We start from the raw sequence: 23,714 nt of genomic DNA on the forward strand, positions 1-23,714 counted from the left end.
CATTTCAACGTATACATATATATTATATACATACACAGAAATATACATATATACACATGTAAATAATTCATACTTGCTGCCATTATTCAATCCCGTCGCCACTACGCCACACATGAAATAACATCCCCCCTCCCCCCGCACGCGCTCGAGGTAGCGCTAGGAAAACAACAAAGGCCACATTCGTTGTCTCTAGCTGTCATGTATAATGTACCAAAACCACAGCTCCCTTTCCACATCCAGGCCCCACAAAACTGTCCATGGTTTACCCCAAATGCTTTACATGCCCTGGTTCAAACCATTGACAGCATGTCGACCCCGGAATACCACATCGTTCCAATTCACTCTATTCCTTGCACGCCTTTCACCCTCCTGAATGTTCAGGCCCCGATCGCTCAAAATCTTTTCCACTCCAACCTTCCACCTCCAATTTGGTCTCACACTTCTCGTTCCCTCCACCTCTGACACATATATCCTCTTTGTCAATCTTTCCTCACTCTTTCTCTTCATGTGATCAAACCATTTTAATACACCCTCTTCTGCTCTCTCAGCCTCACTCTTTTTATTACCACACATCTCTCTTACCCTTTCATTACTTAATCGATCAAACCTCCTCACACCACATACTGTCCTCAAACATCTCATTTCCAACACATCCACCCTCCTCCGCACAACCCTATCTATAGCCCACGCCTCGCAACCACATAACATTGTTGGAACCACTATTCCTTCAAACATACCCATTTTTGCTTTCCGAGATAATGTTCTCGCCTTCCACACATTCTTCATCGCTCCCAGAACCTTCACCCCCTCCCCCACCCTGTGACTCACTTCCGCTTCCATGGTTCCATCCGCTGTCAAATCCACTCCCACATATCTAAAACATTTCTCTTCCACCAATTTTTCTCCATTCAAACTTACCTTCCAATTGACTTGTCTCACAACCCTACTGTACCTAATAACCTTACTTTTATTCAATTTACACTCAGCTTTCTTCTTTCACACACTTTACCAAACTCAGTCACCAGCTTCTGCAGTTTCTCACCCAAATCAGCCACCAGCGATGTATCATTAGTGAACAACTGACTCACTTCCCGAGCCCTTTCATCCACGACAGAATGCATACTTGCCCCTCTTTCCAAAACTCTTGCATCCACCTCCCTAACAACCCATCCATAAACAAATTATACAACCTGAGCCAGGTACCATTTCATCGACCAATCTGTAGGGGTAGATGATCTGCTTGGTTGACTGTGAACTGAATGCCGCAACCAGGATTCAAACCTGTGTGTCGAACCTAGGCGGTCTGTGAATGCGTCGTGATCAAGAACGCTAGCCAGTACACCACGGAAATCCATCGTTCATTTGATCTATGTGAGCGAATTGACTGAAGGATTCATGAATATGTGTGCTGAAGATGCCAAGGTCATCAAAATGAGAAAAAAAGGATTGTATAAATTAAGTTTTTGAGGTCCAAGCATGTGGAGACCAGCACCATAGTTAATGAGACTCTGCCCTCAATAGTACAAGTCAATTTGTGGAATATACTGCAACTATGGGAGACATGATGTAGAGTGGCGAGTAGTTAGGTGTCGCGACCATAGATGGCAGGAGCGTGTAGTCTACTCAGCCACTGGCAGGGTGACTGGGGAGACTATAAACAAAGCTAGCTCCACGCTGTGCCCTTCACACTCAGCTTGGCTGTGGTGATGAGAGCTTCACTTTTAACTATCAGGAAGCACTGCACAGGAAACTCAGAAAGTGTGTTTAAACTTGCAATTATTCGTGCTTAACTGTTATACTGATAAATGAGTCGGGTAATATGTCAGTGTACTGATAGAAAAAAAGACTTTCATTTTGTGTTTAGAAAACTTATTGTTACGAAGATGTGGGTAACGTTATTGCGTCCAGTAATGTAGTTGAACTGGTACATAGTGGTCGTTGGTCGTATGAAAAGGGCCACTAAGTTAACTGTGTTAGTCACGTATAATACAGCAGTGCAAAGTGTGGAAAGTTTATTTACTCTTCGGGCATCGAGAAAATCTTGGTCTACTCGCAACAACCTCCTCTAAGTGTATGGACGTGTACTGTTACCAAGTTTGAATTTATCGATCGTTACGTTACATCCCCGGGAGTAGTCTGGTCAGTAGGACTCTGCTGCAATAATGAAGTTATAGTGCGGTGCACAGATGCAGATTTTCTACGTATAGGGGTATGATGGGAAAAAAAAAAAAAAAAAATATATATATATATATATATATATATATATATATATATATATATATATATATATATATAATAACACAATACATATACCACTGTTGCTTGAATTTAGAGAATCTCAATTTATCTGGTTTATCTTCAGATAAGTATAAACTGATATAATCCAAGTAAAAATAGTACTCCAAAAATCAACATGTATGGCTGAATTTTATGTATAAATATTGTTTCATAGGCTATTTTCCATGCAAGGGGTCTTGAACATGAGTAACTAAAACTACACTGACATGGAATATGCACCATACACTTATAATGCATGGGTGTGCGTTACTGTACACCGAAGATATTGCAAAAGTGTGTCTATCACCTTAGATATTCTTATATCTTCATATAAGACTCTCCCCTGATGGCATCTACTGTCAGCAAACCCCTAGACTAACAATGCCAAGTTGCAAATCAGAGAGGAAGTATGGTCATAGTAAGAACCCTGTAGTATATAACTGCTGTCTGCTGGGACAGGAAATGATATGTTAAAACTTGTTCCCGTCCACCCTCCACCCCCGCTCTCCGCCATCCATTCTTACTCTCCCCTCCACATGCCCACCTTCCAACGGACACCCTTGTTACCTCCACCTGTGCCCTCTACCTTTCACCCTTGTTGTCCGCACCTCTGCTTTCTACCATCCACTAGTACTGCCCCCACATCTGCCTTCCACCCTCAAACATTGCTGTCTCACCCCTGCCTTTTACCTAAGCCCCTTGCTTCTACTTCTACCTTCCACCCTTCAACAATGCAACTCCAATCCCTTCCTTCGACCTTCCACTATAGTAGCCTCAACACCTCCCTTCTACGCTTCACCTTCCTACTTTGCTCCCCCTTCCCCACCCCTGCCCTCTACCTACTACTCTCCATCCTTGCTGCCCCATACCACTGCCTTTTTCCCTACATCCTCCACTCATGCTGTCCCCACCCCTGCCTTCCCACCTCCACCCAGATCTTCTGATCATGTTGCCATCTAATCTCTAACCCTGTTGTGCGCTCATATGTTCTCCATCCCTGCAGTAGGACAGTGATACGCGTGATTTAGTATTTGCATATATATTTTTTTTTTTTTTTTTTTTTTATACTTTGTCGCTGTCTCCCGCGTTTGCGAGGTAGCGCAAGGAAACAGACGAAAGAAATGGCCCAACCCCCCCCATACACATGTACATACACACGTCCACACACGCAATATACATACCTACACAGCTTTCCATGGTTTACCCCAGACGCTTCACATGCCTTGATTCAATCCACTGACAGCACGTCAACCCCTGTATACCACATCGCTCCAATTCACTCTATTCCTTGCCCTCCTTTCACCCTCCTGCATGTTCAGGCCCCGATCACACAAAATCCTTTTCACTCCATCTTTCCACCTCCAATTTGGTCTCCCTCTTCTCCTCGTTCCCTCCACCTCCGACACATATATCCTCTTGGTCAATCTTTCCTCACTCATTCTCTCCATGTGCCCAAACCACTTCAAAACACCCTCTTCTGCTCTCTCAACCACGCTCTTTTTATTTCCACACATCCCTCTTACCCTTACGTTACTTACTCGATCAAACCACCTCACACCACACATTGTCCTCAAACATCTCATTTCCAGCACATCCATCCTCCTGCGCACAACTCTATCCATAGCCCACACCTCGCAACCATACAACATTGTTGGAACCACTATTCCTTCAAACATACCCATTTTTGCTTTCCGGGATAATGTTCTCGACTTCCACACATTTTTCAAGGCTCCCAAAATTTTCGCCCCCTCCCCCACCCTATGATCCACTTCCGCTTCCATGGTTCCATCCGCTGACAGATCCACTCCCAGATATCTAAAACACTTCACTTCCTCCAGCCTCTCACCATTCAAACTCACCTCCCAATTGACTTGACCCTCAACCCTACTGTACCTAATAACCTTGCTCTTATTCACATTTACTCTTAACTTTCTTCTTCCACACACTTTACCAAACTCCGTCACCAGCTTCTGCAGTTTCTCACATGAATCCGCCACCAGCGCTGTATCATCAGCGAACAACAACTGACTCACTTCCCAAGCTCTCTCATCCCCAACAGACTTCATACTTGCCCCTCTTTCCAAAACTCTTGCATTTACCTCCCTAACAACCCCATCCATAAACAAATTAAACAACCATGGAGACATCACACACCCCTGCCGCAAACCTACATTCACTGAGAACCAATCACTTTCCTCTCTTCCTACACGTACACATGCCTTACATCCTCGATAAAAACTTTTCACTGCTTCTAACAACTTGCCTCCCACACCATATATTCTTAATACCTTCCACAGAGCATCTCTATCAACTCTATCATATGCCTTCTCCAGATCCATAAATGCTACATACAAATCCATTTGCTTTTCTAAGTATTTCTCACATACATTCTTCAAAGCAAACACCTGATCCACACATCCTCTACCACTTCTGAAACCACACTGCTCTTCCCCAATCTGATGCTCTGTACATGCCTTCACCCTCTCAATCAATACCCTCCCATATAATTTACCAGGAATACTCAACAAACTTATACCTCTGTAATTTGAGCACTCACTCTTATCCCCTTTGCCTTTGTACAATGGCACTATGCAAGCATTCCGCCAATCCTCAGGCACCTCACCATGAGTCATACATACATTAAATAACCTTACCAACCAGTCAACAATACAGTCACCCCCTTTTTTAATAAATTCCACTGCAATACCATCCAAACCTGCTGCCTTGCCGGCTTTCATCTTCCGCAAAGCTTTTACTACCTCTTCTCTGTTTACCAAATCATTTTCCCTAACCCTCTCACTTTGCACACCACCTCGACCCAAACACCCTATATCTGCCACTCTGTCATCAGACACATTCAACAAACCTTCAAAATACTCATTCCATCTCCTTCTCACATCACCACCACTTGTTATCACCTCCCCATTTACGCCCTTTACTGAAGTTCCCATTTGCTCCCTTGTCTTACGCACCCTATTTACCTCCTTCCAGAACATCTTTTTATTCTCCCTAAAATTTACTGATAGTCTCTCACCCCAACTCTCATTTGCCCTTTTTTTCACCTCTTGCACCTTTCTCTTGACCTCCTGTCTCTTTCTTTTATACTTCTCCCACTCAATTGCATTTTTTCCCTGCAAAAATCGTCCAAATGCCTCTCTCTTCTCTTTCACTAATACTCTTACTTCTTCATCCCACCACTCACTACCCTTTCTAAACAGCCCACCTCCCACTCTTCTCATGCCACAAGCATCTTTTGCGCAATCCATCACTGATTCCCTAAATACATCCCATTCCTCCCCCACTCCCCTTACTTCCATTGTTCTCACCTTTTTCCATTCTGTACACAGTCTCTCCTGATACTTCTTCACACAGGTCTCCTTCCCAAGCTCACTTACTCTCACCACCTTCTTCACCCCAACATTCACTCTTCTTTTCTGAAAACCCATACTAATCTTCACCTTAGCCTCCACAAGATAATGATCAGACATCCCTCCAGTTGCACCTCTCAGCACATTGACATCCAAAAGTCTCTCTTTCGCACGCCTGTCCATTAACACGTAATCCAATAACGCTCTCTGGCCATCTCTCCTACTTACATAAGTATACTTATGTATATCTCGCTTTTTAAACCAGGTATTCCCAATCATCAGTCCTTTTTCAGCACATAAATCTACAAGCTCTTCACCATTTCCATTTACAACACTGAACACCCCATGCATACCAATTATTCCCTCAACTGCCACATTACTCACCTTTGCATTCAAATCACCCATCACTATAACCCGGTCTCGTGCATCAAAACCGCTAACACACTCATTTAGCTGCTCCCAAAACACTTGCCTCTCATGATCTTTCTTCTCATGCCCAGGTGCATATGCACCAATAATCACCCACCTCTCTCCATCAACTTTCAATTTTACCCATATTAATCGAGAATTTACTTTCTTACATTCTATGACATACTCCCACAACTCCTGTTTCAGGAGTATTGCTACTCCTTCCCTTGCTCTTGTCCTCTCACTAACCCCTGACTTCACTCCCCAGACATTTCCAAACCACTCTTCCCCTTTACCCTTGAGCTTCGTTTCACTCAGAGCCAAAACATCCAGGTTCCTTTCCTCAAACATACTACCTATCTCTCCTTTTTTCACATCTTGGTTACATCCACACACATTTAGGCACCCCACTCTGAGCCTTCGAGGAGGATGAGCACTCCCCGCGTGACTCCTTCTTCTGTTTCCCATTTTAGAAAGTTAATACAAGGAGGGGAGGATTTCCGGCCCCCCGCATATATATATATATATATATATATATATATATATATATATATATATATATATATATATATATAGTTTTTTTTTGCTTTGTCGCTGTCTCCCGCGTTTGCGAGGTAGCGCAATTGTATTTTTTTTTTTACTTTTTTTAACTTTCTAAAATGGGATATATATATATATATATATATATATATATATATATATATATATATATATATATATATATATATATAACTCATTCCGCATTTTTTTCGTAAATAAGGTAATCCATCGGTAATCTACGTTTCACACCAAGTTCGCCTCAGTGCCGCGTCCTCCCCAGTACGTGTAGTGTATGATGCCTCAGACATTACGCTAATGGAACATGATTACTTCGTGTAATACACCATGTCCACTTTTGTAAAAAATACATTGAGCCACATAAATCTGTTACACCGGGTGTCTGACAATTCAACCCTTGCCATGCACATGTCCAATAAAGCAGTAGTGTCCAACACACCAATCTTACTGTTGTAACATGGCCATCTCTCCACCCTCACTGGTGCAATATGTCCAACACACCAATCTCACCCCTAGTATTACGCCCGGCTCCCTGCTCATTTTTGTATAATGTTCTACTCACCAGTCTCACTGTATTATGTCGAACACTGTACTATCATTTGTGAATTATGTCCAACACGCAATCGCTTTCGTATCATTTTCAGGTAACTTCACATCACTCGCAGATGCATTTGTCAAACACTATTACCGTATGTCCACCGCCTCCACCACTGTCCTACAATGCATTCCCCCTCCCCCATGCATCACTGTTACAGTACAGATTTACCATCCTGTGGACATCTTGCAACGGGGAATACTTCCTATAATGTTAGTCTTATATAAGTGTACAAATTGACAACACGGCCGATGAAAGTGGCGATCATGTTTTTCTTAGTTGCTGAAAAATACACAAGTAAAAAAAAAAAAAAAATTAACTTTTCAGCTTAATGTATCAATATAAAGTACAGGGTAGCCAGTGACATACTAGGAAAAAAAGTAAGGAAGTGTGACCCAGGTTAACCACAGACCCCCTTACATGGTAACCTAACCCAAAGGAAGTGCTGACCAGGTTATCCACAGACCCACTTAGATGGTAACCTATCCCAAAGGAAGTGTGCTGACCAGGTTAACCACAGACTCCTCGGATGGGAACCTAACCTAGCCTGGGTAACATCGTGGCTTGCGCCACTTACAGCTCTCGTGTCACCTGTGACGCCCGTTCAACATGGACACCACAGGCTCCTCAGAGGAGGTGGACACCTCCTTGGAGAGCTTGTCCGGTGAACAAGATCAGTCAGAGGTCAGGTCGCCTCATCGGCCATCGCCCTTCACTCTCCGCTCTCAGTGTGCTCACAACAGGTGTCCTATGGGCACAGGAATCCTCTTCCGTTCCAGGATCAGTCCGTCGCCCAGCAAGCAGTAAGTTGCCAACCCACTCAACCTCTTCAATTCACAGTTCTCTGTTGCTCTGCATTATCTTTTATTTCGTGATTTTGCTTTCTGCTGATGCATTAAGCATTCTCGATCTACCTTTCAGCACCAAATGCTTTATGCTTCATTAGTGACAATGTAACTTTTTACTGTAAGGTTTTCAAATGCTATATCTGGTTAGCAGATCATATCTTTAGGTTGAGCTACAGATTACGTTAACATACACTGGTAGATGACCACGATAGTCAAAAAAACGTAAACTTTTCTAGTACATCATATATAGTCGGTGCTGTACTGGTAGCATGACCTGCGTAGAGTACTCGTAGATTTAGGTATGAAACAAATGTCTTTATGGATTAGCAGTATATCTACATTGATATTTTTTCGTCACACACACACACACACACACACACACATATATATATATATATATATATATATATATATATATATATATATATATATATATATATATATAGCGAAGGCGTTGGGGTGTGTGAATGTGTTCACATAAGAATGAAAACATGTTACGTATACACAGGGTCAAGAGACAAAGCAACACGAGTGTAAAACACTCTCCCCTTAACACACACACACACACACACACACAGGAAAGTGCCTTGCCACATAAATAAGGTGGTAATCGGAGCCACTGTTTTTGGGGGCTTAACACCCGATACCGAGAACCCGCCGCGGACGAGCAAAGAATTTTCAGGGCAGATTCCACATACCGAGGCCTAGGCACAGGTTCTCTACATTTATCTTTAGACCTATCATTATACTGGGTCTTTGTATGCAAAGATGCCGTTGCGCACCAGATTTCAATAATCAGGAGTGATTTTATGTGCGAATGTTCAAATTCTCGAAAGCCAAATCAGGCTGGAGAGAAGTGCAGATCTAAAATGATGATTATATAGGGCGAGAACTCGCACAGCTTTAAGGAGGCATCCTTATCGAATCATATTTCTAGTCTCCACACTCTCGCCCTTACTCAGGTTTTACAATTTTTCTCCATAATAGAAGGAACATAAGAATGAAGAAGTACTTCTTTATATTCAAGTCTCCTTGTTGTAGTATACGCGAGCTTTGGCTCAGTTACGATCATGTCCGTGACTGAAACCTATGGGGAAAAAAAAGAAATATAGTTTTTGCAAGTTTTTGATTTCCCCCCCCCCCCCCCAAACTATCATATTTGATGATATGCAGACCCAACGCAAGTAGAGCAACACTAACTTTAAATATGTAAGTCTACATTGTAGACGAACGCGATACGGTAACGAGGTGCGAAGGAGTTATTACGTAGACAATGTCAAGGATAAGTTTAAATGTTTATTTCTGAATGTACTGCAGTTGTCTTCCATATTGTTCCATTATCATGTATCTATGTATCGATGTCAGGGCGATACTTCTGCCTAGATAAATCTAGTCTCAGGCACTCACTGACAGGTCGTTTCTCTCTCCATCTTTTCCTCCTGCCTCACCCACACGTTGGCTGCTGACATTCACCCCACAAACATACAGTCTCTCCATCCCACACAGACCGCATGATAACATCCAGCTCACACGACTCGCTCTTCGTGACCGAAGATTTTTTCCTGCGGTGAGCGCTACGTGCTTGCCCTGTCTTCCAGCAAAATCTCGTCGTAAGTACTCTCCAGTCAATGCAACCGTTGGACACAAGGGTTTTAACGTCGCACTCAAGGGTTTGTACCGCCGTACTTAAGGGTCGGATTATCGTGTTCAAAGATCGTCATAATGCTCAAAAGTTAGCTAGGAGGAAGGTGGCAAGATAGAGATGGGTGGGGGTAGAGGGACGAGCCAGGCCGTGTGTTGGTGGATGTGGGCGATGTCAGTCAACCACTAAACCACGGAGGCTTACCTCACTCTGCAGCCCCACACCTGTTGACACTACCAACACACTCATCCCCCATATTAGATGCTCCCTCACTCACACACAGACTGTACACATGACCTTTCATAACCACTAGTAAAAGACGGTACGACCCTTTTGGATAAATACGGTCAAGTATGATCATACAGAACACGCAATCATTCATAACACACCGTCGATCTGTTGCGCCAGGTATCTGAACTTAATGCCACAGACCTGACTTTACATGGGTTAGGTCATGTAAAGATTGGCTAAGCAACGTTCAAATGATGGAGGGGCAGAATGAAGAACGGTTCCGACCCTTCCGTAAGTTGGGTCAATAGCATGTTATGTTTGTCAAGAGGGCTGGACAGAATGTTTATCACTCCAGCTGCTAGTAGACGAGGTTATAGGAGCTGGGTAAATAGCTGATGTTTACACACGTACCCCTTTGTCTCTGTGACATCCACACCTGCCATGAAGGTCGCACACAAAAGCCCCCAATCCCATTAGCTGCAACGGATGATGCAGACTGTTCGTGTAACCGCCACGGATACTAATGTGAAGGTTTTAGACCCACTGCTTCTATTATCATTTTACGGGATACGCATTGATCAAGTTCGTGGTAAGTCTCGTTTTGCCGTAATGGCATGAATGTGGAAAGTTAATATATACATACTTTTGGAATGAAATCGTTAATGGAACTTAATGATTATTCGAATACTATGTCCTCGAATACCCTTCGTCACACGTTGGTGAGCAACGGGGTCTACACCGGTTATTTCCCATCAGGCCCACACAGCCAGCAGATAGCATTTTACCGAACCTAACTGTACAACGCGGAGGTATATGAATACGAACAAAGTGCATATGAACGCGCACCTTCATAGAACATATAAACCTCCAACAGCCAGGATCGAACCTGGGACCCCTGTGCAACAGGAGGGAGCGCTACCGCTGGGCTATGATCGCCCCTGTTGAAGGACTATAATATATATATATATATATATATTATCCCTGGGGATAGGGGAGAAAGAATACTTCCCACGTATTCCCTGCGTGTCGTAGAAGGCGACTAAAAGGGGAGGGAGCGGGGGGCTGGAAATCCTCCCCTCTCATCATTTCTTTTTTTAATTTTCCAAAAGAAGGAACAGAGAAGGGGGCCAGGTGAGGATATTCCCTCAAAGGCCCAGTCCTCTGTTCTTAACGCTACCTCGCTAACGCGGGAAATGGCGAATAGTTTGAAAGAAAAGATATATATATATATATATATATATATATATATATATATATATATATAGAGATGCTCTGTGGAAGGTATTAAGAATATATGGTGTGGGAGGCAAGTTGTTAGAAGCAGTGAAAAGTTTTTATCGAGGATGTAAGGCATGTGTACGTGTAGGAAGAGAGGAAAGTGATTGGTTCTCAGTGAATGTAGGTTTGCGGCAGGGGTGTGTGATGTCTCCATGGTTGTTTAATTTGTTTATGGATGAGGTTGTTAGGGAGGTAAATGCAAGAGTCCTGGCAAGAGGGGCAAGTATGAAGTCTGTTGGGGATGAGAGAGCTTGGGAAGTGAGTCAGTTGTTGTTCGCTGATGATACAGCGCTGGTGGCTGATTCATGTGAGAAACTGCAGAAGCTGGTGACTGAGTTTGGTAAAGTGTGTGGAAGAAGAAAGTTAAGAGTAAATGTGAATAAGAGCAAGGTTATTAGGTACAGTAGGGTTGAGGGTCAAGTCAATTGGGAGGTGAGTTTGAATGGAGAAAAACTGGAGGAAGTGAAGTGTTTTAGATATCTGGGAGTGGATCTGTCAGCGGATGGAACCATGGAAGCGGAAGTGGATCATAGGGTGGGGGAGGGGGCGAAAATTTTGGGAGCCTTGAAAAATGTGTGGAAGTCGAGAACATTATCTCGGAAAGCAAAAATGGGTATGTTTGAAGGAATAGTGGTTCCAACAATGTTGTATGGTTGCGAGGCGTGGGCTATGGATAGAGTTGTGCGCAGGAGGATGGATGTGCTGGAAATGAGATGTTTGAGGACAATGTGTGGTGTGAGGTGGTTTGATCGAGTAAGTAACGTAAGGGTAAGAGAGATGTGTGGAAATAAAAAGAGCGTGGTTGAGAGAGCAGAAGAGGGTGTTTTGAAATGGTTTGGGCACATGGAGAGAATGAGTGAGGAAAGATTGACCAAGAGGATATATGTGTCGGAGGTGGAGGGAACGAGGAGAAGAGGGAGACCAAATTGGAGGTGGAAAGATGGAGTGAAAAAGATTTTGTGTGATCGGGGCCTGAACATGCAGGAGGGTGAAAGGAGGGCAAGGAATAGAGTGAATTGGAGCGATGTGGTATACAGGGTTTGACGTGCTGTCAGTGGATTGAATCAAGGCATGTGAAGCGTCTGGGGTAAACCATGGAAAGCTGTGTAGGTATGTATATTTGCGTGTGTGGACGTGTGTATGTACATGTGTATGGGGGGGGGGGTTGGGCCATTTCTTTCGTCTGTTTCCTTGCGCTACCTCGCAAACGCGGGAGACAGCGACAAAGTATAAAAAAAAAAAAAAAAAAAAAAAAAATATATATATATATATATATATATATATATATATATATATATATATATATATATATATATATATATTTATACTATTCGCCATTTCCCGCATTAGCAAGGTAGCGTCAAGAACAGAGGACTGGACCTTTGAGGGAACATCCTCACCTGGCCCCCTTCTCTGTTCCTTCTTTTGGAAAATTAAAAAAAAACTGAGAGGGGAGGATTTCCAGCCCCCCGCTCCCTATATATATATATATATATATATATATATATATATATATATATAGGTGTTTGGTTTGTAGAATGTCTGTGAGAGATACTGAGAAAAGCAAATGGATTTGTATGTAGCATTTATGGATCTGGAGAAGGCATATGATAGAGTTGATAGAGATGCTCTGTGGAAGGTATTAAGAATATATGGTGTGGGAGGCAAGTTGTTAGAAGCAGTGAAAAGTTTTTATCGAGGATGTAAGGCATGTGTACGTGTAGGAAGAGAGGAAAGTGATTGGTTCTCAGTGAATGTAGGTTTGCGGCAGGGGTGTGTGATGTCTCCATGGTTGTTTAATTTGTTTATGGATGGGGTTGTTAGGGAGGTAAATGCAAGAGTTTTGGAAAGAGGGGCAAGTATGAAGTCTGTTGGGGATGAGAGAGCTTGGGAAGTGAGTCAGTTGTTGTTCGCTGATGATACAGCGCTGGTGGCTGATTCATGTGAGAAACTGCAGAAGCTGGTGACTGAGTTTGGTAAAGTGTGTGGAAGAAGAAAGTTAAGAGTAAATGTGAATAAGAGCAAGGTTGTTAGGTACAGTAGGGTTGAGGGTCAAGTCAATTGGGAGGTGAGTTTGAGTGGAGAAAAACTGGAGGAAGTGAAGTGTTTTAGATATCTGGGAGTGGATCTGGCAGCGGATGGAACCATGGAAGCGGAAGTGGATCATAGGGTGGGGGAGGGGGCGAAAATTCTGGGGGCCTTGAAGAATGTGTGGAAGTCGAGAACATTATCTCGGAAAGCAAAAATGGGTATGTTTGAAGGAATAGTTGTTCCAACAATGTTGTAAGGTTGCGAGGCGTGGGCTATGGATAGAGTTGTGCGCAGGAGGATGGATGTGCTGGAAATGAGATGTTTGAGGACAATGTGTGGTGTGAGGTGGTTTGATCGAGTGAGTAACGTAAGGGTAAGAGAGATGTGTGGAAATAAAAAGAGCGTGGTTGAGAGAGCAGAAGAGGGTGTTTTGAAGTGGTTTGGGCACATGGAGAGGATGAGTGAGGAAAGATTGACCAAGAGGATATATGTGTCGGAGGTGGAGGGAACGAGGAGAAGAGGGAGACCAAGTTGGAGGTGGAAAGATGGAGTGAAGAAGATTTTGTGTGATCGGGGCCTGAACATGCAGGAGGGTGAAAGGAGGGCAAGGAATAGAGTGAATTGGATCGATGTGGTATACCGGGGTTGACGTGCTGTCGGTGGATTGAATCAAGGCATGTGAAGCGTCTGGGGTAAACCATGGAAAGCTGTGCAGGTGTGTATATTTGCGTGTGTGGACGTATGTATATACATGTGTATGGGGGTGGGTTGGGCCATTTCTTTCGTCTGTTTCCTTGCGCTACCTCGCAAACGCGGGAGACAGCGACAAAGTATAAAAAAAAAAAAAAATATATATATATATATATATATATATATATATATATATATATATATATATATATATATATGCATTATTAATAAACCACATTATTGAAATATATGTAATTGCTCATTAATCATCCCATCAATAATGCCAATATGAGTGAAGCTCATGCTGTCCGACATCCTAGGAAGATCGACCGGGCTCCAGGCGAGTCTCTATTTTGCCCTCAACTGACGGGAAAGTACCAAGCCACGCTTTTGTCAACACAACATAGTATATTATCAAACCTCTCCAGTCTTCACAAAGTAATTCTTCCTTACTCAACTCTCACAAGAGAAGTCTTTTTCCTTTTAAATAAATATGTACACCAGCGACATCGAAACCTACTTCCTAAAAAATTGTGGCAGCATTTTGTATGGTCATAAATGGGGGAGTATGGCCCATGCAAGGTCAAACCAGTACAGTGGTTGTCACATAATTCAGAAATTAGACGCTCTTTAGGAAGTAGGATTGAATTCAGACGATTTCATTATCCTTGGATGTTCATAGGCTTTTGCTGCGGTTTTAATATCACAGCATGAAATAAAACCTAGAACAACAAGAACATTACATGGTGCTTTATGTAAGGCTTTCCCTTTATCTTCGACCTGTATGATATAGAATTTGGCAAAAATGAAAGCCAGTTTTTGTTTGTTCTAATATTAAACCTAACAATGTCCATACATTTTGTCGAGTAGATTAGGATACAACATATAAATTGACAATGGTAGATTATAGCAAGATATCATAGTAGAACGTAGCAACTAAGTCCTATAGTTCATGCTCTTGAACTTCTCTTACTTGTTTGTAGTGTGATTATGAACTGTTGCAATGCATCGTGAAAGAAAACCTTCCAGAGACAGGTTTTAAGCTTGTTATACATGAATTTATAGACTAGTGAATTATTTTCCTCGTGAGCTTGTTTCCTCCCTGCCTCTGTCATTGCATCTTGACTCACGCTGTCCCGCAGTTTACTATTTGCTATTTAGGAATCGGGATCTTTGGAACAGCAACACCTGGAACGCATCCTGGCGATGACACGTCATGCAAGCTCCCTCTTGGCGGATGTATGAAGCTGTGAATGGTCCAGGTTGTTTACGGAGACTCCTGTTGATAATTATATCCAGTTCACAGTTCACATCAAGAAGAAAGTAATACTACTTTCCTTGCCCGATAGAGACAGTTTAACGTGTGTATGATGCCCCTTTGGACGCTGATATGCTGCAAAGCAGCTTACAGTTGTCATCTGTAGTGAACTGATAAGGAAACAGCCACACATTAAAAGTTACCTTTTAGTGTTTGGATATCAGGTATTTTAACTGTGTTCGTTTCTGAAGGAACTGCAGGAATTTTATCCTCGCTTCGTATTCAGAGAAATAGGAAATTCACTTTTTTTCTGCTATAGGGATGTAACCTAGCCACCAAAGAGGTGTACGATCTTAAGCCCAAATGCATGTAAAAAAAAATATATACATATATAACATTTAACTTTTAGTAATAAGTGATTTCTTTTTATTAATGACCAGCTAATCCCAGAAACTGAACTTGGTGTGAACGGTAAATCGGATATAATTAGACTAAATATATTCCAGTTCTTCCACTATTCCCTCTTATGCATTAGAATTCCTTTCCCTTAACTGCATCTTGTTAACATGTTGTGTATTTTCATTTAATTTTTTAGAGAAGACGCTAACTACTTGGAAACGAGGAGTGGGAACAGATATCGTACGTATACTTCTGAAGAGTAAGTATAACATGTATAGCATGGTGGAGAAGGTGTTTGGGTGGTGGTGTTGTCTTTGTAATGGTCTGTATGGTGTCCCGCTTCCAGCTCTGACGCATGCTTGATTCTGTTGCTCGTGTGTGTTGTTTGGAATCTAATGTGGGTTTGAGTAGCTAACTGATTTCAGGTCATGAGCAATGTACGCATATTTGGAACATGTATTCAGATGTGATTTTCTTTATATGAATTATAGTTTTCCTTAAATATACGTAAATGCATATTTACTCCTATATGTATATTTTTCTTCCTGTGCACTTTTCATTATTTTTAGCATTTCCTGTTCCAGAGGGAAAAAACTACAAATGCTTTTCATGAAAATTATATGTGGGAAGAAAACAAATGACAACGAAGCAACGAAAACGAAATAAGTTATATATATATATATATATATATATATATATATATATATATATATATATATATATATATATATATATATATATATTCATGTTTTTTTTTTTTTTTGCTTTGTCGCTGTCTCCCGCGTTTGCGAGGTAGCGCAAGGAAACAGACGAAAGAAATGTCCCAACCCACCCCATACACATGTATATACATACGTCCACACACGCAAATATACATACCTACACAGCTTTCCATGGTTTACCCCAGACGCTTCACATGCCTTTGATTCAATCCACAGACAGCACGTCAACCCCGGTATACCACATCGCTCCAATTCACTCTATTCCTTGCCCTCCTTTCACCCTCCTGCATGTTCAGGCCCCGATCACACAAAATCTTTTTCACTCCATCTTTCCACCTCCAATTTGGTCTCCCTCTTCTCCTCGTTCCCTCCACCTCCGACACATATATCCTCTTGGTCAATCTTTCCTCACTCATTCTCTCCATGTGCCCAAACCATTTCAAAACACCCTCTTCTGCTCTCTCAACCACGCTCTTTTTATTTCCACACATCTCTCTTACCCTTACGTTACTTACTCGATCAAACCACCTCACACCACACAATTGTCCTCAAACATCTCATTTCCAGCACATCCATCCTCCTGCGCACAACTCTATCCATAGTCCACGCCTCGCAACCATACAACATTGTTGGAACCACTATTCCTTCAAACATACCCATTTTTGCTTTCCGAGATAATGTTCTCGACTTCCACACATTCTTCAAGGCTCCCAGAATTTTCGCCCCCTCCCCCACCCTATGATCCACTTCCGCTTCCATGGTTCCATCCGCTGCCAGATCCACTCCCAGATATCTAAAACACTTCACTTCCTCCAGTTTTTCTCCATTCAAACTCACCTCCCAATTGACTAGACCCTCAACCCTACTGTACCTAATAACCTTGCTCTTATTCACATTTACTCTTAACTTTCTTCTTTCACACACTTTACCAAACTCAGTCACCAGCTTCTGCAGTTTCTCACATGAATCAGCCACCAGCGCTGTATCATCAGCGAACAACAACTGACTCACTTCCCAAGCTCTCTCATCCCCAACAGACTTCATACTTGCCCCTCTTTCCAAAACTCTTGCATTCACCTCCCTAACAACCCCATCCATAAACAAATTAAACAACCATGGAGACATCACACACCGCTGCCGCAAACCTACATTCACTGAGAACCAATCACTTTCCTCTCTTCCTACACGTACACATGCCTTACATCCTCGATAAAAACTTTTCACTGCTTCTAACAACTTGCCTCCCACACCATATATTCTTAATACCTTCCACAGAGCATCTCTATCAACTCTATATATTCATATATAAAGAAAATAAACAGGTGGGTATAGCACACCCAGACTGAAAGCTAAGGATAATCAAAACAAACGGGGTGATGAACTAGGGGCGAATCCTAAAGGTGAGACAAGCTCTAGACTGATACAAGAAGCTAGGAGATTAATCCTATTCAAGAGGCAGCAAGGTAAAGTTTACGGCGACCAGCAAACAGAGATATAAAGGGACAAAAAAGAACGGCAAATAAAACTGCTCGTAGAGTGAAAAATGTGTAGCGAAACAAGAAGGCCTAATTGTGCAAAAACAAGACATTAATCTTAGCGTATGGTTGTATGGAGGGAGAAGGTAAATACTTGTACACCGTAGTTTAACAGGGTAAGGAATGAGGCTTTGGAGGAAGTGAAACTTGATCAAGACATAAATAAGCCACAGAGGGGTGGAGAGGGAGCCTAGCCCAGCTTCGGAGGATGGAGGGGAAGCCTCGCTTAACGGGTAGTATGGTGCAACACCGTTGCGTCACGTTAGCCAAACGTGTACGGTCCCCAACAACCAGGCTCACTTTGGTTGTACCCTTTGTGATTCTAGGGCCTGTAATATGTACAGTCGAAGAGTATTTTCAAGGTCTCCACAATCACTTCAGGTGCTCAAACCGTATGAACTGCGCATATATTGCACACCATCACCTCTTTTCAGATCAATAGATGCCCTCGAGGAAGTGTGCCAAGGGCGAGGTGCAGCAGGCATGTTGGTGCCTGTGTGAGCCAACATGCCTGTGTGAGTTAGCCTGGCCCCCCGCTCACCTCACCCACTGCTGTTTCTAAGCTGGGCTTGGCCGGGAATAATGTTGGAGATATGTAGTTAAGAGATGTTTATATATATATATATATATATATATATATATATATATATATATATATATATATATATATATATATATATATATAAGATTGACGTAAGGCGTGTGTGGGGTGTTGATATGTCCGGCCCTGACTGACCGCCTCCTTGCTGCATTGTGTGTGTGGGCGGCCAAGAGGAGCTGGAGCCCTCAAGCATACACACCTATAAATTTACACGAGCGCTGCACTTTCCAGCCTTACCCCTGATGCTTCAGGCAAGTGGTCATTGGAAAGAGCTTATTAGCGGCCGACTTCCTCATGCACACAAAGGGCAAGAAGGCGTCTTTTTCAGCAGCTTCAAGACTCATGAACAGGCTAAGGGAAGAGGAACGTGTCCTACACTGGCCAAGGGTACGGCAAGCGTGTCCAGGAGCAGCCAGGTCATGATTTTCTCAAACTTTCTAAAACATCACCTTTGAATATAATTACTTTCGTGTTAAATGGTTAATCTAAATTTTCACTTCTTTTTAAAACGGAAGAATGCGAAATACTGGATTAAAGGTGTTCTCAAAGAAAAATTGAGTTCTTGAGTATTATTCAGTACATATATATTCTTTATAATGCAAACATGCAACTACAAATATAAAACAATACACGTTTTGACAGAGTGAACGCTTTTGTTCGTGGCTCTTCTACTGAGCTCCTCCAAGTCAACGGCTCTAAGCCATAAAAGTGACAGGAGGTGTCTGGTATCGTGTTTCCTGTACGTAAAGATGAAAGAATGCGGCATTCTTGGTCATTTTAAGTACTTAACCCTATCCTAAGCTGGCCACTGGCCACAGGGGAGGAACCTAACTTCACCAGTATACATATCTATTTCGAATGATCTGCATTTTCAGATCTTCTATTTTAGTAAAGTACTTTCTTTTAAGTATATTTCATTTCCGCTCAGTTTACAGGGACAAACATGCACACATGAATGGAACTGACTGAATGAAGTCAAGATAAATGCAGACAGCATAAAGTTTTAATTTCTTTTATAATAATAGAGATGCTTCTTGAGGTGAGGCCTCATGAATGTAAAATTATCATATATTAAGCATTTCCTAGATTCACAATCGTACAATAGGACGAACGGGCATTTAGGATGCTGACCTCCCCCCAAGAAATTTTAGCAACCTTGAAAAATTTCAGGGTTTTAGCGTCCCTAACAAACTTAGGGCTTGGAAAACTTATCCTCGCCCAACTTACAAAAGAAGGATATTTTCATTGACAAGCCGTTCTCTGGTCAGTGCTGAGATCATTCGGCAAGGTCTTTAATCTTATCGGAGGAGATCTCGAGCTATAGCTTTGGCCTTTGATCTTTGCTTATGACTATGACAACAGCTGTCAAATGCCCATTCACTCAGCGTGCCAAATTTCTTAAAGGGATTTCACGTTACGGCGATTCCGTATTTGCCAAGGGCTTTTGCGCAAGGATCCCAAATCCTGAGAAAGTCAAAATCCTTTTGACACCTGCAAGTGTCTGTCACATAGGATTGAGGCCAACGAGCACCTAACAACCTGGATGAACACAGAAACGACGCAACGGCTTGATGTCAGACGGAGCTGTTCAGGTACAATATCCTCTATGATCATCGAAGGGTAAGGAATATATTCATCCCTGAAACTATGATCTTTTGTGTTCTCAGAACTCCTTAAAAAATTCATAATCCTAGTCTACATATATTTGGCGTGAGGGCGTCTGTAAGCTGGGATTGACGAAGCAAGCGTAATGGTTATCCGTTAAACCGTTACAGTTTATCGCTGCTACACATCCTGTACGTAGTTTTTTCTACGAATTCACATAAAGTCCGCATGTTTTATGCATCATTCTAAAATATCTATTATAAGAAATAAGTACGTAACCTTACCTTTCCTTACTGTAGACTTCCTAAACGCCACTTGTTTTTTAAAAGCCTCTTAGCCAGGAAACCTGTTGGGAGATAAGAGATACGAACCACTTAGTTCATGATGCAAGACAGGCAGGGGTGACCTCATGCATGGTGCTAAATAAGGTTTCATGGGGCGCGGCTAGATGCTGCCATTAGCTATTTAAAAACCTGCATCTGGAAGTAAATTTCTTACATAATATAAACAAGCACATGGGATAAACTTTAAAAAGTACATTAGAAAATAATGTTACTGTTACCAGTTACTTTTGAAGAACACTTAAGTAGAAGGATAAGTTGGAGTCATAAGTGCATTTTTTTTTTTTTTGTTACAAAATCACTGATGATTTCACCACAAACCATTAAGGAGCTGATTATAGAGGGGCTTCGCAAGGGAACTTTAACCAGCTTCTCTAGGCGTACATAGGTAACATGCATGGGATATAAGGTTTTTGTAAGAATCAGTCACAGCAATAAACACATTTAGAATATACACTGAATACTAGATGCAAGTAACATCTCACATTTTGATGGTTGTGACATTAAATTGGAAGGAAATTATCGTGCAATTACTTGTGATCGTGTGAGTATAAGAAACTATCATATGTAGGAACGTAGAAATGGTTGGTGTGATGACAGACATGCAGAGATGGACATCTGACGATAATGGTACCAGTGTCAAGTTACCTGTCATAGTAAAGAATTCAATTAAATAATACATTTACGGTGCCATGTATTGCGATTCGTATGTTAAGAATGTTAGTTAAACGAAAATCACACGGTTATTTTTACGTTAGTGAAAAAACTTGAAATGGATACCCATGGCATGAAACTTCACGACGTAAAGCAGCGTATATATGCAATTATGTTGCCATTGAAATAAGTGTAATGAAAGTAGCTCAACGCCCTGCAGTGGGTGTGGGAATGGGCAACTCGCTGTCGTCCCGCGTCGCTAATACGCAGCTTTGCTGCCGGCAGGCGCCATATCCGGTGGGTGACAGTTGCCAGCAAGTCTTCGTACTCATGGCATTTCCCATATCTCACAAAGTTACGTTAATAATATATTTGTGAAAGAACGTAATGTTACGCTAAGCCTTGTGGGACAGATGTTTTACCAAAACCGCCTTTTATGGCAATATTAAAGGATGATGTTTCTACCAACAAACAAAAGATGGCATTTTTTTCAGCAAAATTTGCAGTGCTCCACCGACTTTTCATCACTGCTTTGTCGTTTTTGATTTGGAGTTTACTTGCTACCCCTGTGTTCTTTGTGATAATTACATTATATACTGTTCTTGGCATATTACAAGTTTCCCCTCAAAATAGGTTATTCTTTTTGTGTCCGGAAACTTGAATTTACGATTAACCCGATGTGTTATAGTAATCCGAAAATACTGAGAACTCGTTGTTATTAATAATTTTAAACTACCATTGTACTGACTACCTCTCGAGGATGTCACAGACTTGTGTATGATTGGTCTGCTAATGCTTGTCAAATACTGTTTTTCGTGAAAATATATGCAGACCATAAAACTGTATGTCGTACCAAGTTTCTAGTTTACGTGATTACTAATTCAACTCAATAGCCAATAGACGACATAAAATATATCAAAGAAAACCACGCCACAGATATAAAATTGTAAGAGAAACTACATTCTATTATCAAAGGAATATGTTGCGTATAATCAAATAAACTGTTTTCTCCTTACAACTATCTTGGCAATAAATCATGACTTGTGAAGAACTTTAAAGAAAATACTACGTGTACGGCCCTGGCCAGCCAGTCATCCCGGTACATAGGTAAAGAAGGAGCCGCCCCGGGATACATTATCGCTATATGTGCGGCTCTGGCCAGCGTTTGAACCATCCCAGTTCACATTACTTATGTACGAGTGCAGCCCTTGGGGGGGGGGGGGGACACATTACCACTATGTGGAAAGTCCTTGATGACAACCCTAGGACGCATTACATGTGACTTTGCGGTCCTGGAGGACAATATGTGCCGCTCTGGAAGTGGGAAGGGGCATAATATCACTGTCACTTGGGAATACAGGGAATACATTACCGCAATGTGTAAGGCTAAGTAGAGATACCACTGTTAGTGTGCGTCCCTGGGAAAGCTACGCCAATCGTTTCATGACCTTGACGCCATAGTGGATGGGCCTCCAGGTGTCGCCAGAACCTTCATCTTGCGCTTACATTATGCAATGACTGAGGCTTCCATTCACAATGGAAAAAAATGCTTAGTTATTCTTGAAAGCAGTGGGATTATTTTCCGTTGAAACTATAATTAAACGAAAGACAACTACTAGGATGATTTACACAGTCAAGTTGAACAAATGAAATACAGAATCAGGACAGTACATTGCTTAAAAAATCGGCCGGAAACTTACGGGTAATTTCGTGTACCTTACCGATAATACAAATATACAGGAAGTACTGCATTAATTTACATGTGAAAAATTTCGAGGATCATAAGTGTGTAATCGTCTCAAAATGTTTTGATGCTGTTCATGCAATTTGGGCGAAAGTATGGAATGTTGCTACAGACACCGGACACATACCTCTGTAATTAGAGTACATGTGACTGGAACGAAATTATGGTTGTGGATGAACAGTGGTCATGTTGGGAAGTGTTGTTGGTGGGTGCATCACTTTAGGATGGGCTGTATTGTGATGAGAACAAGACCCAGGAGGTTGTGGCTTGCCTTGAAGAGATTCTAGTTTAACAGTATTGCCGAAATAATTAGGCGGTTTCTCGTTAGAAGGTCGCAGAATGCCCGTTACGACATGGCTTGTTTACCGGTGTCAAGCAAAATGTGTGACCTCTGCGAAATGTGTGATCTGCCGCAACGTGTCAAATGGTTGGCGTTATTAGGTTGGGTTAGGACCCTAATCTACCGTAACCTAAGGTACCAAACGTAATCCTGGGCACAGTCCATGCATATGCGCACTTGTTGCGTTATTAATTTCACAGGCCTGACGTTTCATGTTACCAACAGTTTGGCATGGCTTTTTATCGGACCAACTCATAGGAAAATATTTCGCAGTAGTCACACTTTTTCTTTTCAGATCGCGTATAATCATAATTAGAGATAATTTTAAAACTACTTTCACCAAATTGTAGTTTTTTTTTCAACTTCATATGGGATTTGCGCAAAAGGCGGTTAAACCTCTTCCCATGTAAGTAGCCACCATGGTTTACTGTGAGATTAAGAAATTGTCATGCATCACAGGTTGAGCTTCTTTGTCCACTACACAGTTTAACTCTACTTATGTTTATTTTACGCACTCAAATGAGAGAAATACCAACTGAAAGCAGTCTATAGTCTCTCTCTATGGTCAATCCGTGACATCAAGCTCATA

General features: G+C 41.9%; 2 protein-coding genes across 8 annotated transcripts in view; one reads left to right on the plus strand and one right to left on the minus strand.

The window, feature by feature from the left end:
- LOC139756883 (heat shock cognate 70 kDa protein-like) overlaps positions 1–23,714 on the minus strand; it is a 72,260-nt gene that overhangs the window by 38,177 nt on the left and 10,369 nt on the right. For all 3 annotated transcript variants that reach the window (XM_071676755.1, XM_071676756.1, XM_071676760.1), the window contains exon 3: positions 20,331–20,392. The gene's annotated coding sequence lies outside the window, so the exon portion shown is untranslated. The remainder of the gene's footprint in view (positions 1–20,330; positions 20,393–23,714) is intronic.
- The window catches only part of LOC139756880 (uncharacterized), a 127,304-nt gene continuing 105,236 nt past the window's right edge, over positions 1,647–23,714 (plus strand). For 2 of the 5 annotated variants that reach the window (XM_071676741.1, XM_071676743.1), the window contains exons 1-3: positions 1,647–1,758; positions 7,534–8,009; positions 15,780–15,842. In XM_071676741.1, coding sequence (XP_071532842.1) covers positions 7,816–8,009; positions 15,780–15,842 — 257 coding nt within the window. In that variant the 5' untranslated portion in view covers positions 1,647–1,758; positions 7,534–7,815. Of the gene's footprint in view, positions 1,822–7,533; positions 8,010–15,779; positions 15,843–23,714 lie in introns of all 5 variants that reach the window. The other 3 variants (XM_071676742.1, XM_071676744.1, XM_071676745.1) reach the window with 3 other exon arrangements.

The sequence above is a fragment of the Panulirus ornatus genome, chromosome 23 (assembly GCF_036320965.1).
Source record: "Panulirus ornatus isolate Po-2019 chromosome 23, ASM3632096v1, whole genome shotgun sequence".
Taxonomy (NCBI): domain Eukaryota; kingdom Metazoa; phylum Arthropoda; class Malacostraca; order Decapoda; family Palinuridae; genus Panulirus; species Panulirus ornatus.